This window comes from Scyliorhinus torazame, chromosome 5, assembly GCF_047496885.1.
Source record: "Scyliorhinus torazame isolate Kashiwa2021f chromosome 5, sScyTor2.1, whole genome shotgun sequence".
NCBI lineage: Eukaryota > Metazoa > Chordata > Chondrichthyes > Carcharhiniformes > Scyliorhinidae > Scyliorhinus > Scyliorhinus torazame.
This window is the reverse complement of record NC_092711.1, coordinates 285378311-285397922: the sequence shown is the minus strand read 5'-3', so window position 1 is coordinate 285397922 and position 19612 is coordinate 285378311. Positions and strand designations below refer to the sequence as shown.

Sequence of the window (19612 nt, the reverse complement as noted above, 5' to 3'; positions counted from 1 at the left end):
TCACTCAGTCTGCAAACATGCTGCTGACATTCACTGGCAAGAATCAACATGCAGACTGTTCATAGGCAGTGCCCATGAAATTACATCCCAACAAGAATCAGCTTCTTCAGAGGAAGAAAATTGGCAAAGCAAAAGAGAGTTTTGTAACAGGGTTATCAAAATGAAAGTTTACTTACATATTCCATCATGTTACTGGACTCACATTTCCTTTTACTTAACTTCCAGTGCAAACCAAGCTAATCACAAAACAAAAAAAAACATTTAGCGAAGACAAATAAAAACTTTTCCTTAAAAACATCCTAGTGCAAGTGCTATATTAGGTCAGCCAAAGATTTCAACTTCTGGGGTAATTTGATTAATTCTGTACACGAACATTAGAAAGAAACTCCAGTAACACCACATTTAATAAAACGTCATCCTTTATCTGAAAGTTTAACAATTCAGCCTTACTACTCACTCTTCTCTACTACAAGTAGTGACTTAGCTGGTCTTGCTATCAGTCAATGCTGCCAATATTATTCTTTCTCCTACCCTGCATATTCAAGAAACATTCAGGTGAAGAACAGCTTTCATTAATCTATGAACTCCAGGAGCACGGTAGCACAGTGGGTAGCACTGTTGCCTCATGGCACCGAGGTCCCAGGTTCGATCCCGGCTCTGAGTCACAGTCCATGTGGAGTTTAAACACTCTCCCAGTGTTTGCGTGGGTTTCACCACCACAACTCAAAGATGTGCAGGGTAGGTGGATTTGCCACACTAAATTGCCCCTTAGTTGGAAAAATTAATTGGGTACTCCAAATTTAAAAAAAAAAATTAATGTAGGAACTCCAACATTGGGAACATCTTAAGATGCTTTACAGGAAGAGGAGCAGATGAAAGCATGGCTTGGATTTTTCCAGCACAAGAAAGGTCCCAATGTCAGGGCCCAACATGAGTCCTAAGCCAATGCAAGAAGGCAGTGGGACTGTGGTGTCAGTCTTCCCAGTGGCTACTCTCACAGGGATGAAGAAAATTTTATTTCTGTGCAAGAGCCAGCAGGTAAATGCCAGTGATTCGAGAGGTAACTCCTCCAGTGGGGCAACAGGGACAGCCATTACCCTGGACACAAGGTCTGCAGTCTCTAGAAATAAAGCCCCCACCTCCACACCCTGGCACACCATTAGGAGGCCAGCACCCTATGGGTACAGCACCACTGTTGACTAGTCATATGGCCATTGATTGGCCTTTTGAATGATTTAAATTGGTCGCTCACATCAGGTCAGTGGTGGCCAAGCTGCTGTTGTTCCTGCCACCGGAAAATGATCTGCCGGCGTTTGATTGAAGGAATGATTTAATGGGTGAATGAAACAATGCTGGACAGGGTATCAACAGCTGCATTTTGGATAAGTTGAAATCCAAGTTCCAAGTATGAACAATGGAAGCCCAGTCAAGGGGACAGGGGGGAAACTGATAGCTGAATCAAGGGCAGAGGAGGCAACAGTACAGAGATTAATCTTTAATCACAAGCTATCTTGTAGATTGAAATATGAAGCCTACTTCAGAGAAAATTAATAGAGAGACTGTACGTGGTTCAGTTCAGCCTGAGCAAATGACATCGCATCAGCGATTTATGCCAGTTGCCAAAAAACCCCGAGGTGCAGCAGAAAGAAGGCGTGACACGTCCAAGACTTGGGGCGCGATTTAACGGCCGCGTTGCGCATAGCTCAAATCCAGGCGTGCCGGATAAATCATGGGAGAGGTCAAGATCAGGATCTGCACCGGGCGCGAATCAGTTCGTGATCTAACCGGCCTGCTCCCGGTGACGGGTTTCGGATCCTGTCCAGTTGTGGTGGGACATCAATTGATGTAAATTAAGAGTAATCTCCATCGCAATAATGAGATGGAAGCCCAATCTCACTGCCTCCCGGGAACTAACCGGCCCCTTAGCAAGGTCGTGCGGGTGCCGTTTAGCACTCCTATTTAAAAACAGGAAGCTATAGCAATGGCTGCTGAAGGGAGCTGAGTAGCCATTTCCATTCCCTGGAATCCAGCCCAGGGGCACTGGAGCTGCTGCCCAGTGCTTTTGGGGGGGAGAAGAGAAGAGAACCCCAGAGATGGGGATGGGCCTGGTCAGGAGCTGGGTGCCATAGGTCGAGGCTTGCCGCTGGGCTGGGGAGGGTGGAGGAGGGGAGTGGGCGGTGTGATGGCCTTAGCATCTGCGGGGTCTATAGGCCATCCTCCAATATTGTGCATACCCATAACAGAGGCAACTATAGCTGCTGCCTGTCTGTCCTATCAAACACTTCCAGGACAGAGCCCCGTTTGTGCTTATATGCAGACGGTTACTTTAACTACCTTTGGCTGTGAGTAGCCTCTGCCTGCACAGCTGAAGGCTATTGCTAATAAGGAATTGACATCGTTAGTTATGTGAGCACTTCACAGGTGCGCAACATCGTTCCAAATGGGCCATCTGCCAACGCCGTTGAAGAAATTCTTTCGCAGATTGCTGATGCTTTTGTTTCTGGTGTGGCACGTGCTGCATGTAACTAGCATGTCATTGTAGGTTAAACACGCTGGAAGTCAAGGATGTTCAACTGCCAGTGGAATATGTGGATGCCACGATTTGGTTCTGACAAGACTGGGCTGTGTGGGGGAAGGGGGGGGGGGCCTGCACAGCTGCTGCTCCTGGACGGAGGATGGCACTGATACGTGGAACGAGTCACACATTGATGGACAGATTATTTCTACGACAAAGTTCTGGACATGGCAACACACTGTCAGGCTTATCCTCCATTTCTGATGAGGAACCAACGAGGGTTTTGTTTGTGAAAATGAGCTGATATAGCTTTGTATTGGTTTCCTTGTCGTTTAACGGTTAGTGTGATATGTGGAACGTTATGTAGTTGATTTTCAAATCTTTGTTACTGTTGACTGTTTCATAAACAAAATATTCTCAAGTGCATTCTTGTGGGTACACATGCCATGTCTCAGAGGAGTATAATAATCTAGCATTCCAATCAAAGCGAGAGGCCCGGGCACTTTGAATCCTAGGGCCTCAACACCACAGAGGAAGCAGCCAATAATCAAATACCCAAGCGCTGGGGATATCCACACAACCAGAGGGTGAGTGCATGGATCAGGGGAAGATGACCGAGGACGGTCTCCCTAATGTTCCCGGCAGTACTCTTGGGTCTAGTGGCTCCTGCTGTGACCGGGAATGAGTTTGCTGAGCAGGGTTCTCCACCACAATTGGCTTGGTGGATGACAGAAGGCAGGACACGCAAGGGTGAGAGGAGGCTCGGGGGATATGAGGGTCCCGGGTGGAAGCCTTAACTGATTGTTGGTCTCTGTCCTTCTCCAATTCCTTACAGCAACCAAGATGGATGGTGTTGTTGATCCCGCAGCGGCAGCCCTCGTGGTGCTGGCAGCAGCCCAGGCAGCCAAACGCCAGAGAAGGCGGCAGCAGCATCGACACAGGCTGGAGGTAGCACTCCATTTGCAGGGGGCCGCCCGACGCACCCTGCAGATCCGGATGCCCATCAGGCCAAGAAGGCATCCAGAGGGGGAATGCCCGTGACAGCCCCAGTCATAAGCATCGTTGATCTTTCAAGGAGATGATGGACAGCATGTGCCGCAGTAGGCTCCGTCTCAACAAGGAGACAGAGCAGCACTTGTGCCATTTCCTTGCAGACATGGCACCACGTGGAGGAAGAGAACACCCACTCCCAGTGGCTGTGAAGGTCACCGCAGCCCTGAGCTTTTAAGCAACGAGTTCATTGCAGGGCTCGAGTGGCGACTTGTGCTGCATTTTCCAAGCTACAACCTATCAGTGCACCCGTGACCAGGCAGCTGACCATATTAACTTTGAGGTGGATCAAGCCTGCTTAGCAAGATTTTCCACCATCGCTGGGATGCTCTAGGCCCAGGTGGTAATTGATGGCCAAATATCACCTTGTGCGCACTAGGGTATCAAGGAGGGTCCTTTATTAACAGAAAGGGGTTCCACTCCCTGAAAGGTCAACTCGTGTGCGACCACCACCTCTGGATCATGCAGGTGTGGGCACGCTTCCTATGGAGCGTGTACGACAGCTACATTTGGGACAATTAGAGATCCCCAGCGTCTTCGAAGACCACCCAGGATGATGGGTTGGCTCTTGGAGGATAAGGAGTACCCACTGAGGTCCTGGCTGATGACGCCAGTGCAGAGGCCGGAGACCAACATGGAAACCTGATATAACGAGGCCCGTGCTGCCATTGAGTTGTGTATCGGACTGCTGAAAATGGGATCTGATGCCTGGACCGCTGGTGGTGCACTGCTGTACACCTCCCAGAGACTCGCCTGCTTTGTGGTGATCCGCTCTGCCCTCCAAAACCTGGCACAGCAGCAGAGTGATGTGCTGGAGGGGCATACGGCCTCGACTGAGGAGGAGCTGAACAAGGAGAGGCTGGAGGGTGAGCCTGGGGAGAACCTGAGGGAGCAGCGAGAGTCCAGCATGCCTGGAGTGCTAGGGAGGCCCTCACCCTCACCCTCTAAACATAGGACGAGACTTTGTCCTTCAGCTCACTCCCTTCCCCCAACTCCCCACCCCCACCCCATTCCTCTCCCTCCCACCCCTTTCCCCCTGCCACATTCCTTGACCCTCTCACACATGCACCCCCCTCCCCAACTGTTTTGTTCCACCCTCCTAGCTTTATGTGTAAAACAACTCCAGGGTAATAAGCCTGTGTCGGCACTGTCATGGGGTCTCTATACAAGGCAAGAGGGTGATGATAACCAGCTTGAGTCAGCTCTGGTGCTCCTCAGTCTCTACCAAAGTTTAACTCGTCTTTCTGCTGACAGTGTGCTCATACCCAATGCCTACACGGTGTCTGCATCAGGGGCTCTTGCTGTAGGACCAGTGCCCAGGGTGTGGAGCGAGCAGCGGGCAGCTGGGGTTGTGGGCAGGCAAGTTATGAAGAATAACGTGACAGAGGATTCACATATATCATGTGTAACATGTTTTAATAGTGAACATTCAAATCCCCATTCTCCCTAGCTACAGATGGTGACCCCCACCAACCGTACTCGCTCAGTGATCCTTAATCTTTTTTTGTTTTTTTAAAATAAAGTTAGAGTACCCAATTCATTTTTTCCAATTAAGGGGCAATTTAGCATGGTCAATCCACCTACCCTGCTCATCTTTGGGTTGTGGGGGCGAAACCCACGCAAACACGGGGAGAATGTGCAAACTCCACACGGACAGTGACCCAGAGCCGGGATCAAACCTGGGACCTCGACTCCGTGAGACAGCTCTGCCCACTGAACTCAAGACGCGCTGGTGTCAGGAGGTGGGGGGAGGATTCAGGTGAGGTGGAGACCGCCGTAGTCTCCCTGGTGGCAGGCACCGGGTCGGCCTCCAGGGCTTCCTCCTCCCAGATGGTGCCCATAGGGCCCTATGGTCTCCATGGGACGGAGGGGCAACTGGAGTGAGCTCCAGAGGCCTCTGCATCATTCGACTCTTCTGGTCCTGGAGATGAGGGTGTTAACTTACCCTTGTGACTTCGTGGAGGTCACTGGTCTTCTTCCGACATTGTACGGCGGTCTCCTGGTCACGCTGCCCGAACTGGTCAGTGCCACTGGCTCCCAGACGTCCAGCAGCCTGTTCAGGTCCGCATCCCCGAAACATGGAGCAGGTCTAACGTGGTGCCATGGTTGAGTGCTGCCTGGGATTTAGTTCGGATGGAGCATTTATGAGCAGCTCCTCCTTGCTAACAGGGAACCGCCAGATGCGGTTCTGGCGAATCAGCTGGCGGGGCAGCCAGTTCCGCCGGGAAGTTCCAGGGGATCATTTCCGGCGTTCAATACAGGTCGGGGTTTCGCTGGCTTGGCCATCATGAAGCAGCCGGGAAGTCGCACCCGATATGACACTTGAAACCTTTCCAGTTGAATGGGGCCCATGATGGCAAAAAGGCAGTCCCAACAGCGTGAACATGGTCATGGGGATAAAAGTATCGATGTAGAGGGGACGCCACCTGTCATCAGAATATATACACTTGCCAATTTAATGCTCATGGAAGATGTTGCTGAGGGACCACATGTAGTTAGTGAAAACAAGGAAGCCAAGATTCACTCATGGGTGGCGAGAGATGATGATAGAGAAGACAGCAATTGTTGGAAATGTATTGGCTTCATCCAGATAGACAGGAATGGTTCTATGCAAAATCAGTCTGATAGAGAAACAGTGAAGGGGAGTGGAACAGTCACTACTTCAGGAAAGATGAAAAGGAATAATATACCAGGATGTAATTTGTAACTTGATTAAGGGCCATTTCAAAGTAGTGAAAGCTGGACTGGACTGATTCAAACAGGACTGATTCAAACAGGATTTTGGGACAGTTGACCATGTAGCTGAGCTTATTCACATCAATGTGCTAAATATATTGGCATCCTTCTAATAGTTGAGTTTATATATTCTCTCTCCTAAAATAAACTTCCAACAATAGGGCGGTGGAAGTATGTTTTGCAGAATGGAGATCTGTAGGTAGTGGTGATCCGCAGAGATCAGTGCTGGGACCTAAATGATCTGGAGGAAACTGCGGGTGGTCTGATTAGTAAGTTTGCGGATGCAACAAAGATTGGTGGAGTTGCTGATAGTGCCGAGGATACAACAGGATATAAATAGACTGTAGTCTTGGGCACAGAAATGGCAGATGGAGTTTAATCCGGACAAATGCAAGGTGATGCATTTTGGAGGATCAAATCTAGATATGAATTATACTGTAAATGGTAGAACCCTTAGGAACATTAACATATAGGGGGGATGTGGGCGTGCAGGTCCACAGTTCCCTAAAAGTGGCAACACAGGTGGCCAAGGTGAGTAAGAAGGCATATGGCATGCTTGCTTTCATCAGCTGGGCATTGAGTACAGGAGTTGGGAAATCATGTTGCAGCTGTATAATACCTTGGTTAGGCCGCATTTGGAGTATTGTGTGCAGTTCTGGTCACCACATTATCAGAAGGACGTGGAAGCTTTGGAGAGAGTGCAAAGAACGTTCACCAGGATGTTGCCTGATCTTGAGGATGTTGGCTATGAGGAGAGGTTGAGTAAACTAGGAAAGACGGAGGCTGAGGGGTGACCTGAAAGAGGTCTACAAAATTATGAGAGGCAGGGCAGCACGGTGGCACAGTGGGTTAGCCCTGCAGCCTCACGGCGCCGAGGTCACAGGTTCGATCACGGCTCTGGGTCACTGTCCGTGTGGAGTTTGCACATTCTCCCAGTGTTTGCGTGGGTTTCGCCCCAACAACCCAAAGATGTGCATTGGCCACGCTAAATTGCCCCTTAATTAGAAAAAATGAATTGGGTACACTAAATTCATTTTTTTTTTTTTAAAAAGAAAAAAAAAAATTATGAGAGGCATAGACAGGGTGGATAGTCAGAGGCTTTTTCCAAGTGTGGAAGTGTCACAAGGGATACTGCATAAGGAAGTGCCAAGGGATTTGGCCAAGGTTGGTATCATGACCGTTACAGGCTTGGAGGGCCGAAGGGCCTGTTCCAGTGCTGTATTGTTCTTTGTATAAGGCGGCACAGGTTCAAGGTGAGAGAGGGAAAGTTTAAGGGAGATGTGTGGGGTAGGTTTTTCATGCACTGGAACACGCTACCAGAGGATGTGGTGAAAGCAGGCACGTTAGCAACATTTAAGAGGCATCTGGATGGGTACATGATTAGGGAGGAAATAGAGGGATACGGACCGAGTACGGGCAGAATGTTTTGTTTTTTGTTAGGGCATCATACGCACGGTAGCATAGTGGTTAGCACTGCTGCTTCACAGCACCAGGGTCCCAGGTTCGATTCCCGGCTTGGCTCACTGTCTGTGCGGAGTCTGTACGTTCACCCTGTATCTGCATGGGTTTCCACCCACAAGTCCCAAAAGACGTGCCTGTTAGGTGAATTGGACACCCTGAATTCTCCTAGTGGACCCGAACAGGCACCGGAAATGGCGACTAGGGGTTTTCACAGTAACTTCATTGCAGTGTTAATGTAAACCTACTTTTGACAATAAAGATTGTTAAATTAAATGATCGGCATAGGCTTGGAGGGTTGAAGGGGCTGTTCCTGTGCTTTACTTTTCTTTGTTCTAATACAGGAATCCGTAATAAAGTTATTGATAGAGGACGACTGAATTCTCTCTTAAAGCAAGAAAATTCTGAACCGCATAACCGTGGCAGTGTAGAAAATACAGAGAATAATAACTTTATCATTTAAATGGAAAATTTAATCGTGGCTTTCAAAAGGGAATTGGATAATCAGAATGGAAAAAATGTTCATGGCTACAGGGAAAAGACAGCAAAACTAGCTGAGTTACTCGTGCAGAGAGCCAGTATGGACAGTATGCGCTAAAACCATTTGGATTCTTACAGGTCAAGGTATGGACATGTACAGGTACAAGCAAAAGATAGCGCCGCCATGTGGAATTACTGCTTGAAAACGTCTGAGCTTTTTGTTCAGAATCGTCATCAGTACAATTTTTGCCAATTCGTAAGCTACAGTATTTATGTACTTCACATAAAAGGACATAATTCATTTTCTCACCTTGTGATACAATCTGTTGTTCTCCCAATCTAACAGCTTTTGTATTGATCTTCTCGTCTGAAAAACATTAAATGAAAGATTTCCTCTTGGCGATATATTTAAAACACAAAGTATTTCCATAATGAAGCGGCAAGGTATTTGATAAAACAGAAGATTTATTTGATGTGAAGCATTTTATCATTCTGCATTTTGGACTTTTGACAACAACATTATAAAAAGGCAACCTATTACAAACTGTTCCAACTTTACTTGCTCAATCAGCAACTTCTGAAGAGATGGGAACCAATCCACATAAAAATCATACCAAAGACCTAATTTAAAATTTCATGATCCAGAATTTAAAATATTAAAAGTATGCATCAAGTGGCAGCACACACCTCCACTATCCTACAATGGGATTTCAGGAAACCAACAGGCAGGCACGGAAGTTTAAATTTTGCCTGCAGTGAGCTACCGAATGCACCACTTGGTGAAGAATTACAAAACGGCACTGCAATGGTGTTTTCCTGTCATTCTTTGCAACAGATAAATATAGATGCAAGTAAAGTTATAACTTCTTCACTTGCAGCTCCTACATCTGGTGCAGTTCTACAACATCAATTAATTCAATGCCACAATGAGAATTGGGGCTACCATTTACCCAAGAAAATGGCAATTCTGGCACGTAACAAGGCCTGTTGGAAGATCTTAGAAAACATTCCAGACTTTCAGTGTAGAGAAATAGAATGAACCAAATATTTTATTCATACCATGCTGCAATGGAGGATGGCTGCAACAGACTATCATGTAACTAATGTACACACTACCCCCCACCAAAAGAAAAGATGCCAGCATTAAAGTCAGAAGCTTTGAACAGGCTAATTATCAAAGCCTAAAATCCACAAGTTCCAAAACAAGAAAAAAAATATGACAATAGCATTTTCTCAAATTAACTTATAGTAGAGTGACGTCATGAAAATTAGAGTGCAAGTTACTGGATTAGTCAAATTGAATTGTGCAAGTACACGGACTTCCAGTAACAATCCTAATATGAGATTCATCTTTGTCCCCTTTCTTTGGCTACCTCTAATATTCCAAAAACTTCCCAGGCATTGCCATTGACAAGAAACTGAACTAGCCTTAGAAACACTGTAACTACACAGCAGGTCAGAGGCTAAGAATCCTGTGCACATCTGTCCACAATCTACAAGGCACATGTCAGAAGTGTGATGGAATGCTCTCCACTTGCCAAGATGAGTACAGTTCCAATGACACTCAAGACACTCGACACCATCCAGGACAAAGCAGCCAACTTGATTGGCACCTCTTCCACAAACACTCCCTCCATCACCGATGAACAGTAGCAGAAGTGTGTACCACCTACAAGATGCACTGAGTAAAGCTCCTCAGACAGCACCCTCCAAACCCACAAAAACTACCATCTAGAAAGACAAAAGCAGCAGAAACACCACTACCTGGAGGTTCCTTTCCAAGTCACCCACCATCCTGACCTGGAAATATATTGGGCGCGATTTAACGGAAAAACGAGATACCTGTTTTGAGTGCGCTCAGTGGGGTGTTTCCTGGAGTTTTAAGCGCTGAGAACTACCCCATTATTAAATGGGACTCTGCTGACTTCCGGTTGCGGCTATGCCTAGGTAGGTCGCACGTTTGGCAGCTCCCGCCGGGAACGGACTTTTGGGCTCTTCAGAGGGGCCCCAACGGCAATTGTTCGACGGCTCCCAGTGTGGGAAGGTGACAGCAAGGTTCCCCAGACATTATATGGATTGGACCAGGAGTGGAGCGGTTACAAAAGTGATCCTGGTGCAGCGGAAAGTGCGAGGGAGGAAAAGCAAGATGGCAGCGGGTGGAGACCAAACAGCATGGGCGCAGTGGTCGCAGGAGCAGCAGGAATTCCTTAAACGCTGCTTTGCGGAGCTGAAGACAGAAATGCTGGCGCCAATGAAGGCGGTGATTGAGAAGCTTGTGGAGACCCAGAAGGCCCAAGGTGCGGCGATCCAGGAGGTGCGGCAAAAAGCCCCGGAGAATGAGGATGAGATCTTGGGCCTGGCGGTGAAGGTGGAGGAGCACGAGGCGCTGCACAAGAGGTGGCAGGAAAAATTTGAGGACCTGGAGAATAGGTCGAGGAGGAAGAATCTTCAGATTCTGGGTCTCCCTGAAGGAGTGGAGGGGCCCCGATGCCGGGGCATATATGAGCACGATGCTCAATTCGCTGATGGGCACGGGAGCTTTCGCGAGGCCCCTGGAGCTGGATGGGGCTCATTGAGTCCTGGCAAGGAGACCCAAAGCCAACGAGCCGCCAAGGGTTGTAATGGTGAGGTTCCACCGCTTTATGGACAGGGAGTGTGTCCTGAGATGGGCCAAAAAAGAACGGAGCAGCAGGTGGGAGAACACAGAGATCCGTATTTACCAGGACTGGAGTGCGGAGGTGGCTAAGAAGAGGGCTGGTTTTAACCGGGCTAAGGGGGTTCTCCATCGGAAGGGGGTGAAGTTCGGGATGTTGCAGCCAGCGCGTTTGTGGGTCACGTTCCAAGATCAGCACCACTATTTAGAAACGCCTGATGAGGCATGGAACTTTATCGAGCATGAAAAGTTGGATTCAAACTGAGGGTTTGCCGTGGAGGGATGTTTACTGTGTTTGGGGAATGTTCTTTTTGTTTCGGTGCTGGGTGGGGATGGGTGAATGGATTTGATGTGGGGGCTGTGGGAGAGTGTGGACGTCGGTGTTGGAGGGGCAGGGCCCCGCGGAGGAAGAGGGGGGATGGAGGCCCGGGGATGGGGAGTTGGGGTAAGGCCGCAAAAAGGAGCTGTGCCAGAAGGGGCGGGGCCGGCTCAGACGGAAAGCGCGGGCTTTTTCCCGTGCTAGGGAAGGATGGGGGCGGGGCCAGGGGGGCAGTGCTGGAGAGGAGCGCACACTGACTGCCAAGGGATGGGGGGAATTTTCACACTGGGGGGTCGATGGAATGGCGGGAGGCCAGGGTCAGCAGGAGTCAGCTGACTTACGGGAGTGTCATGGGGGAGCAAAATGGCTAGATGAGGATCTAGCAGGGGGGGGGGGGGGGGAAACTGGGTTGCTGCTGCATTGGCCAAGGGGGAGCTGGAAGTAGGAGAGGTGGTCGGGGCGGGGGTCCGCCGCCTGGGGGACTGGATGGTGCGTGGCTGGCCTAGAAAAGGAGATGGCTAGTCGGCAGGGGGGGGGGGGGGGGGGGGGGGGGGGACGGAACGGACGGACGAGTAGCCCCCTGATCCGGCTGATAACTTGGAATGTGAGGGGCCTGAACGGGCCGGTCAAGAGGGCCCGAGTGTTTGCGCACTTAAAGGGACTGAAGGCAGACGTGGTTATGCTCCAGGAGACACATTTGAAGGTGGCAGATCAGATTAGGCTGAGAAAGGGATGGGTAGGGCAGGTCTTTCGGGGGGGGGGGGGACTTTAGGCCAAGGTGCTCAGGGGGTTTATGGACCAGATGGGGGGAGTGGATCCATGGAGGTTTGCCAGGCCGCAGGCCAGGGAATGTTCTTTCTTTTCCCACGTCCATAGAGCCTACTCCCGGACAGTTTTTTCATTTTGAGTAGGGCGCTAATCCCGAAAGTGAAGGGAACGGAATACTCGGCCATAGCCATCTCGGACCACGCCCCGCATTGGGTGGAGCTGGAGTTGGGGGAGGAGAGGGACCAGCGCCCGCTGTGGCGCCTTGATGTGGGACTGTTGGTGGATGAGGGGGGGTGCGGGCGGGGTGAGGGGGTGTATTGAAAGATACTTGGAGGCCAATGACAACGGGGAGGTGCAGATGGGGGTAGTCTGGGAGGCGTTGGTCAGGGGAGAGCTAATCTCCATTAGGGCCCACAGGGAGGAGAGAGAGAGGAGGGAGAGGGAGAGGTTGGTGGGGGAGATTTTAAGGGTGGACAGTGTAGCCACCTAAAGTGGCCAACTCCCATTTCAAAATGGCGAATGGCAAAGGCTGATGGGAAAGTCAGCCAACAAGACAAAAACCAGCAGCTGCAGGTTTGTTGTGTATTTACCTCTGCAAAAACCAGACAACATCGATACCAGCGACCATCAGCATAACAAAGTAACAGCTATATGCATACTGATGAGCAATCCCCGGGAACAATAAGTAACATTTATGACACACAAAGCAAAGCCAGACTCCTCGGTGCCAGCAGGAGCCAACACAGAGGAGGTGAACGAGCACCTCAAGACCGCCCATCGATATGGGAACCGCTCCAGTATTGGAGAAAATCGAACCAAGCGATTGGGACAAAGTCCAATCACTTGGGATCAGGTACAGGGTCCGCCCCGAAAGGCGGGAAGCCCCTGGGGACTATAAGAGTTGAGCCCCAAGTTCGAATCGCTCTCTTCACCGCTCTCTTCTTCCTGCCCGGGTCACCCAGCAAAAGGGACCAACATTGACTGTGACCGGTGCAGTGACTCCAGTGATCATCAAAATCATAAGTCTTAATTCAACGCTCGCTACGAGATAGGCGTTCATAGCTACCAATCCGTACCAACTTCGAATCCCGCAGACTCAGAACCCGAACGAAAGGCCATTTGTTCCCCTGACCTGGTGGGCCAGTTCAAAGTTAAGTATAGGCCTGTTAGTTATAGAAGTAGCTTAGACGTAGAATTTGTGCACGAGTAGCGATTACTGTGTATAATAAATGTGCTTTGATTTAAATCTTACTAATCGGTGTATTGGGTTCTTGATCATTACTCGGACTTGAACCTCGTGGCGGTATCATAAAGATACCTGGCGATTCGAGAGCAAAGGTAATAAAACAGAGCAATTGAACCAAGGAGAAAATCAGCAACAACAGGAGTTATGCAGAGGCCCCCCGAGGAGGGACTACTCAGGGAGCGACGGAACCTCCAGACGGAATTCGACCTGATGACTACGGGGAAAGCAGAGGAACAGTGGAGGAAAGCGCAAGGGGCGGTTTATGAGTATGGGGAGAAGGCGAGTCGGATGCTGTCACATCAGCTTCGTAAGAGGGAGGCAGCGAGGGAGATTGGGGGAGTTAGGGATAGAGGGGGGAATATGGTGCGGAGTGCGGTGAGAATAAACGAGGTATTTAGGGACATCTGTGGGGATCTGTACAGGTCTGAGCCCCCAGCGGGGAGGAGGGGATGCGATGATTCCTAGATCAGCTGAGGTTCCAGAGGGTGGAGGAGGAGCAGGTGGCTGGTTTGGGGGCACCGACTGGGCTGGAGGGGCTGGTTAAAGGATTGGGGAACATACAAGCGGGAAGGCCCCGGTGCCGGATGGGTTCCCGGTTGAATTTTATAGGAAATACGTGGACCTGCTGGGCCCATTGCTAGTGAGGACTTTTAATAAGGCGGAGGGGGACCATGCCCCCGACAATGTCTAGGGCGCTGATTTCTTTGATCTTGAAGCGGGACAAGGATCCATTGCAATGTGGGTCGTATAGACCGATCTTGCTCCTCAATGTTGACGCTAAGTTGCTGGTGAAGGTGCTGGCTACGAGAATTGAGGACTGTGTCCCGGGGGTGATTCATGAGGACCAGACGGGATTCGTGAAGGGTAGGCAGCTAAATACAAATGTGCGGAGGCTCCTCAATGTGATTATGATGCCCTCGGTGGAGGGGGAAGCGGAGGTAGTGGCAGCTATGGACGCGGAGAAGGCCTTTGATCGGGTGGAGTGGGAGTATCTTTGGGAAGTGTTGCGGAGGTTTGGGGAGGGGTTCATCAGCTGGGTCAGACTGCTCTATAGAGCCCTGGTGGCGAGTGTGGCTACGAACCGGCGGCGGTCGGAGAACTTTCGGCTGTACCGGGGGACGAGACAGGGGTGCCCCTTATCCCCCTTGTTGTTTGCACTGGCAATTGAGCCGCTGGCCATGGCACTGATAGAGTCCAGGAAATGGATGGGATTGGTTCGGGGGGAGGGGAGAAGAGGAACACCGGTTGTCGTTGTATGCCGATGACCTGTTGTTGTATGTTGCGGATCCAGTGGAGGGGATGGCGTAGTGAGCTCTTTGTGGTGCACTCAGGGGACCAGGGAAGGGGGATAGACGGGTTAGCGCTGAAGAGGGCGGAAAGGAGCTATCGGTACCTGGGGATTCAAGTAGCTAGGAGTTGGGGGGCCCTGCACAAGCTTAATTTGACACGGTTGGTGGAGCAGATGGAGGAGGATTTTAAAAGATGGGATATGCTGCCACTCTCACTGGCGGGTAGGGTGCAGTCGGTAAAAATGACAGTCCTTCCGAGGTTTCTCTTTGTGTTCCAGTGCCTTCCCATTTTGATCGCCAAGGCCTTTTTCAAACGGGTAAGCAGGAGCATCATGGGATTTGTGTGGGCGAATAAGACCCCGAGGGTGAAGAGGGTGTTTCTGGAACATAGCAGGGACCGGGGGGGGGGGGGGGGGGGGGCTGGCGCTGCCGAATCTGTGTGGCTATTATTGGGCAGCCAATGTGGCGATGATCCGTAAGTGGGTAATGGAGGGAGAGGGGGCGGCGTGGAAGAGGTTAGAGATGGCGTCCTGTGTGGGCACGAGCCTGAGGGCACTGGTGACGGCACCGCTGCCGCTCTCACCGACAAGGTACGCCACGAGTCCGGTGGTGGCGGCGACGCTGAAGATCTGGGGGCAGTGGAGGCGACACAGGGGTGAGGTGGGGGCCTCGATTTGGTCCCCGATTCGGGAGAACCATTGGTTCATCCCGGGAAGGATTGATGGGGGGTTTCGGAGCTGGCATCGGGCAGGGATTAGAAGAATGGGGGACCTGTTCATTGATGGGACATTTGCGAGCCTAGGGGCGTTGGAGGAGAAGTTTGGGCTACCCCCGAGAAACGCTTTTAGGTATATGCAAGTGAGGGCGTTTGTGAGGCAGCAGGTGAGGGAATTCCCGCTGCTTCCGGCACGTGGGATGCAGGACAGCGTGATTTTGGGTGTATGGGTTGGAGAAGGCAAGGTTTCGGCGATTTATCAGGAGCTGCAGGAAGAGGAGGAGGCCTCGGTGGAGGAGTTAAAGGGCAAGTGGGAGGAGGAGCTTGGGGAGGAGATAGATGAGGGTCTGTGGGCTGATGCCCTGAGTAGGGTTAATTCTTCCTCCTCTTGCACCAGGCTTAGCCTAATTCAGTTCAGTTACTCACAGAGCGCATATGACAGGGGCGATGTTGAGTAGGTTCTTTGGAGTGGAGGACAGATGTGGGAGGTGCTCAGGGAGCCCGGCAAATCACATCCATATGTTCTGGTCGTGCCCAGCACTAGATAGGTTTTGGAGGGGTTTTGCGAAGACTATGTCCAAGGTGGTGAATGCCCGGGTCAAGCCGAGCTGGGGATTAGCATTATTTGGGGTATCGGACGAGCCGGGAGTGTAGGAGGCGAAAGAGGCCGGTATTCTGGCCTTTGCATCCCTGGTAGCCCGGCGGAGGATTTTGCTACTATGGAAGGATGTGAAGCCCCCTAGTGTGGAAGCTTGGATCAATGACATGGCAGGGTTATTCAAGCTGGAGAGGATAAAGTTTGCCTTGCGAGGGTCTGTGCAGGGGTTCCTCAGGCGGTGGCAACCGTTCCTAGACTATCTCATGGAGCGTTAGGAGGTCAGCCGCAGCAGCCCAGGGGCGAGGGGGGGGGGGGTTTCTCTTAGGGTGGTGGTTTACTTGGGTTAAGGTGTTTTTTTTTCCTATTTGTGCTTTTTACTGTTATATGGGGGGGTTACTGTATATGGGGGAAATCCAATGTATAATTTCTACTTGTGTTCTTGTTGCTTTCTTTTTGTTGGGGGGGGTTTGTTGAAAATTTGTTGAAAAACTTGAATATATATATATTTTTTAAATGGGACTCTGCTTCTTCTTTGGGCCTCACGATGGGGTTTAACTACTCACTTAAATATGCAAATCTGGAATGGGCAGGATCCAGATGACGACCTCGCAAGATCTCGTTAGATCTCATGAGGCGTAACAAAGCCGGTAAATCTCGCGTTCTACCCATTGTCCCAGGATTTTTCCCCAGCGACAGTGAAGGAACGGCAATATATTTCCAAGTCAGGGTGGTGAGTGACTTGGAGGGGATCCCCCAGGTGGTGGGATGCCCAGGTTTCTGCTGCTCTCTCTATATCTATATATATATATTGAGGGCAGCACGGTAGCATTGTAGATAGCACAATTGCTTCACAGCTCCAGGGTCCCAGGTTCAATTCCGGCTTGGGTCACTGTCTGTGCGGAGTCTGCACATCCTCCCCGTGTGTGCGTGGGTTTCCTCCGGGTGCTCCGGTTTCCTCCCACAGTCCAAAGATGTGCAGGTTAGGTGGATTGGCCATGATAAATTGCCCTTAGTGTCCTAAATTGCCCTTAGTGTTGGGTGGGGTTACTGGGTTATGGGGATAGGGTGGAGGTGTTGACCTTGGGTAGGGTGCTCTTTCCAAGAGCCGGTGCAGTCTCGATGGGCTGAATGGCCTCCTTCTGCACTGTAAATTCTATGAAATCTATGAAAATAAATTTAGAGTACCCACTGCTTTTTTTCCAATTAAGGGGCAATTCAGCATGGCCACCCACATACCCTGCACATCTTTGGGTTGTGTGGGTGAGACTCATGCAGACACGAGGAGAATGTGCAAACTCCACATTAATTATATTTGATTCAACTTTTAATAAGCCAGTATCAGAGCTGCTGCAACTGAAATTCCATGAAAATTGTTGTTTTGAGTACACGTTGGCAATTGTATTCTTCAGTAAAGTCCAAATCTTGGTAATACTTTGCTACTTATTAAACACATGAATGCATAAGTCACAAGCTTCAAATATGAAATGACAATTTCAATGCAAAACATTAAAACCAAAGTTAATAAAATTCCTTTACAATTTTTGAAAGTGCACAAAGTGATTTTAAAATCAAAGTTTAGATGCTAATTATTTTTAGATACTCATTTATTTTCTCAGAAATGTTGTTTTCTTTTTATGCGAAAGTTCAAACAAACTCAATTTTCCTGTCAGTTATATTAGATGCAGCAGGATCACTTAGGCACAGCATTTAAGCAGCACGTAGCATTGTGGATAGCACAATTGCTTTACAGGTCCAGGGTCCCAGGTTTGATTCTGGCTTGGGTCACTGTCTGTGCGGAGTCTGCACATCCTCCCAGTGTGTGCGTGGGTTTCCTCCGGGTGCTCCAGTTTCCTCCCACAGTCCAAAGATGTGCAGGTTAGGTGGATTGGCCATGATAAATTGCCCTTAGTGTCCAAAATTTCCCTTAGTGTTGGGTGGGGTTACTGGGTTATGGGGATAGGGTGGAGGTGTTGACCTTGGGTAGGGTGCTCTTTCCAAGAGCCGATGCAGACTCGATGAGCAGAATGGCTTCCTTCTGCACTGTAAATTTTATGATATGTGCACACAGTTCACCGACCAAGATGGCTTTATACAAAAAAAATTCTGAAAAGTTAAAAATTCAGATTTACTTAGTCAGATTTACTTCCAATATTGTTATAATTTCATTAATAGGAAACATAACTCTCCCAATAAATTTTCTGAGTAAAGAGTGCATCCTCATAACTGACAGCTAATGCTGAAATGCATTTTGCCAAAGACAATCCAAGGGCTGTTGGAATTAGTTTCCTAAAGTGAAACAGGCATTTCTGGCTGGCTTGTCAGTTTAGCAAATTTTGTGTCAACATCACTTTAAGAGTCAGATGATTATGATCAAACCCCTACTTGATCATCATAATACTCCAGTGCAGCTAACTGAATGCTGCATTGTTCAAGTAGACATCCTTCAGACGACATGTTGAACTGAAGTCCCATCTGCCTATTCAGATAGACTTTTGAGGAAGAGCAGTGCTCCTTCCAACATAAACACCAAATAAAAATGAACTGACCACTGATGTTTGCAGCACCTAATGGAGAGCAAAATGGCTGCCACAATTGCCTTCGTAACAATAGTCACTGCCCTTCAAAATAATTAACTGTATGCAAAACCATCCAAATGGTTTGGAGAAGTATGCAGGATAAATATAAGGCAAAGTCTATTTCATTTTCTTCAATGGTATCCATGCAGACCTTCTATGGTCAAGTATGTCAATTCAAAGATGAATATCATCCTTCAGTTGGAAAATATTTAGTAATTTTTGTAACAGGCCTTATTGAAGAAAGAAATACTTTAAAAAAATAAAAATAATTTAGAGTACCCAATTCATTTTTTCCAATTAAACGGCTAATTTAGCGTGGCCAATCCACCTACCACAGATGGGATCTACCCCAGAATACTGAAGGAGGCTGGAGAGGAAATTGCTGAGGCCTTGACAGAAATCTTTGGATCCTCGCTGTCTTCAGGGGATGTCCCGGAGGACTGGAGAATAGCCAATGTTGTTCCTCTGTTTAAGAAGGGTAGCAAGGATAATCCCGGGAACTACAGGCCGGTGAGCCTTACTTCAGTGGTAGGGAAATTACTGGAGAGAATTCTTCGAGACAGGATCTACTCCCATTTGGAAGCAAATGGACGTATTAGTGAGAGGCAGCACGGTTTTGTGAAGGGGAGGTCGTGTCTCACTAACTTGATAGAGTTTTTCGAGGAGGTCACTAAGATGATTGATGCAGGTAGGGCAGTAGATGTTGTCTATATGGACTTCAGTAAGGCCTTTGACAAGGTCCCTCATGGTAGACTAGTACAAAAGGTGAAGTCACACGGGATCAGGGGTGAACTGGCAAGGTGGATACAGAACTGGCTAGGCCATAGAAGGCAGAGGGTAGCAATGGAGGGATGCTTTTCTAATTGGAGGGCTGTGACCAGTGGTGTTCCACAGGGATCAGTGCTGGGACCTTTGCTCTTTGTAGTATATATAAATGATTTGGAGGAAAATGTAACTGGTCTGATTAGTAAGTTTGCAGATGACACAAAGGTTGGTGGAATTGCGGATAACGATGAGGACTGTCTGAGGATACAGCAGGATTTAGATTGTTTGGAGACTTGGGCGGAGAGATGACAGATGGAGTTTAATCCGGACAAATGTGAGGTAATGCATTTTGGAAGGGCTAATGCAGGTAGGGAATATACAGTGAATGGTAGAACCCTCAAGAGTATTGAAAGTCAAAGAGATCTAGGAGTACAGGTCCACAGG

The 19612-nt window shown here is 49.2% G+C and overlaps 1 protein-coding gene across 1 annotated transcript in view; it reads right to left on the bottom strand.

Moving 5' to 3' along the window:
• The window catches only part of chic1 (cysteine-rich hydrophobic domain 1), a 47343-nt gene that overhangs the window by 5756 nt on the left and 21975 nt on the right, over positions 1-19612 (bottom strand). Inside the window, exons 4-5 of the mRNA XM_072505643.1 lie at positions 8550-8606; positions 177-236 (exon numbers count right to left, since the gene is read on the bottom strand). Coding sequence (XP_072361744.1) covers positions 177-236; positions 8550-8606 — 117 coding nt within the window. The remainder of the gene's footprint in view (positions 1-176; positions 237-8549; positions 8607-19612) is intronic.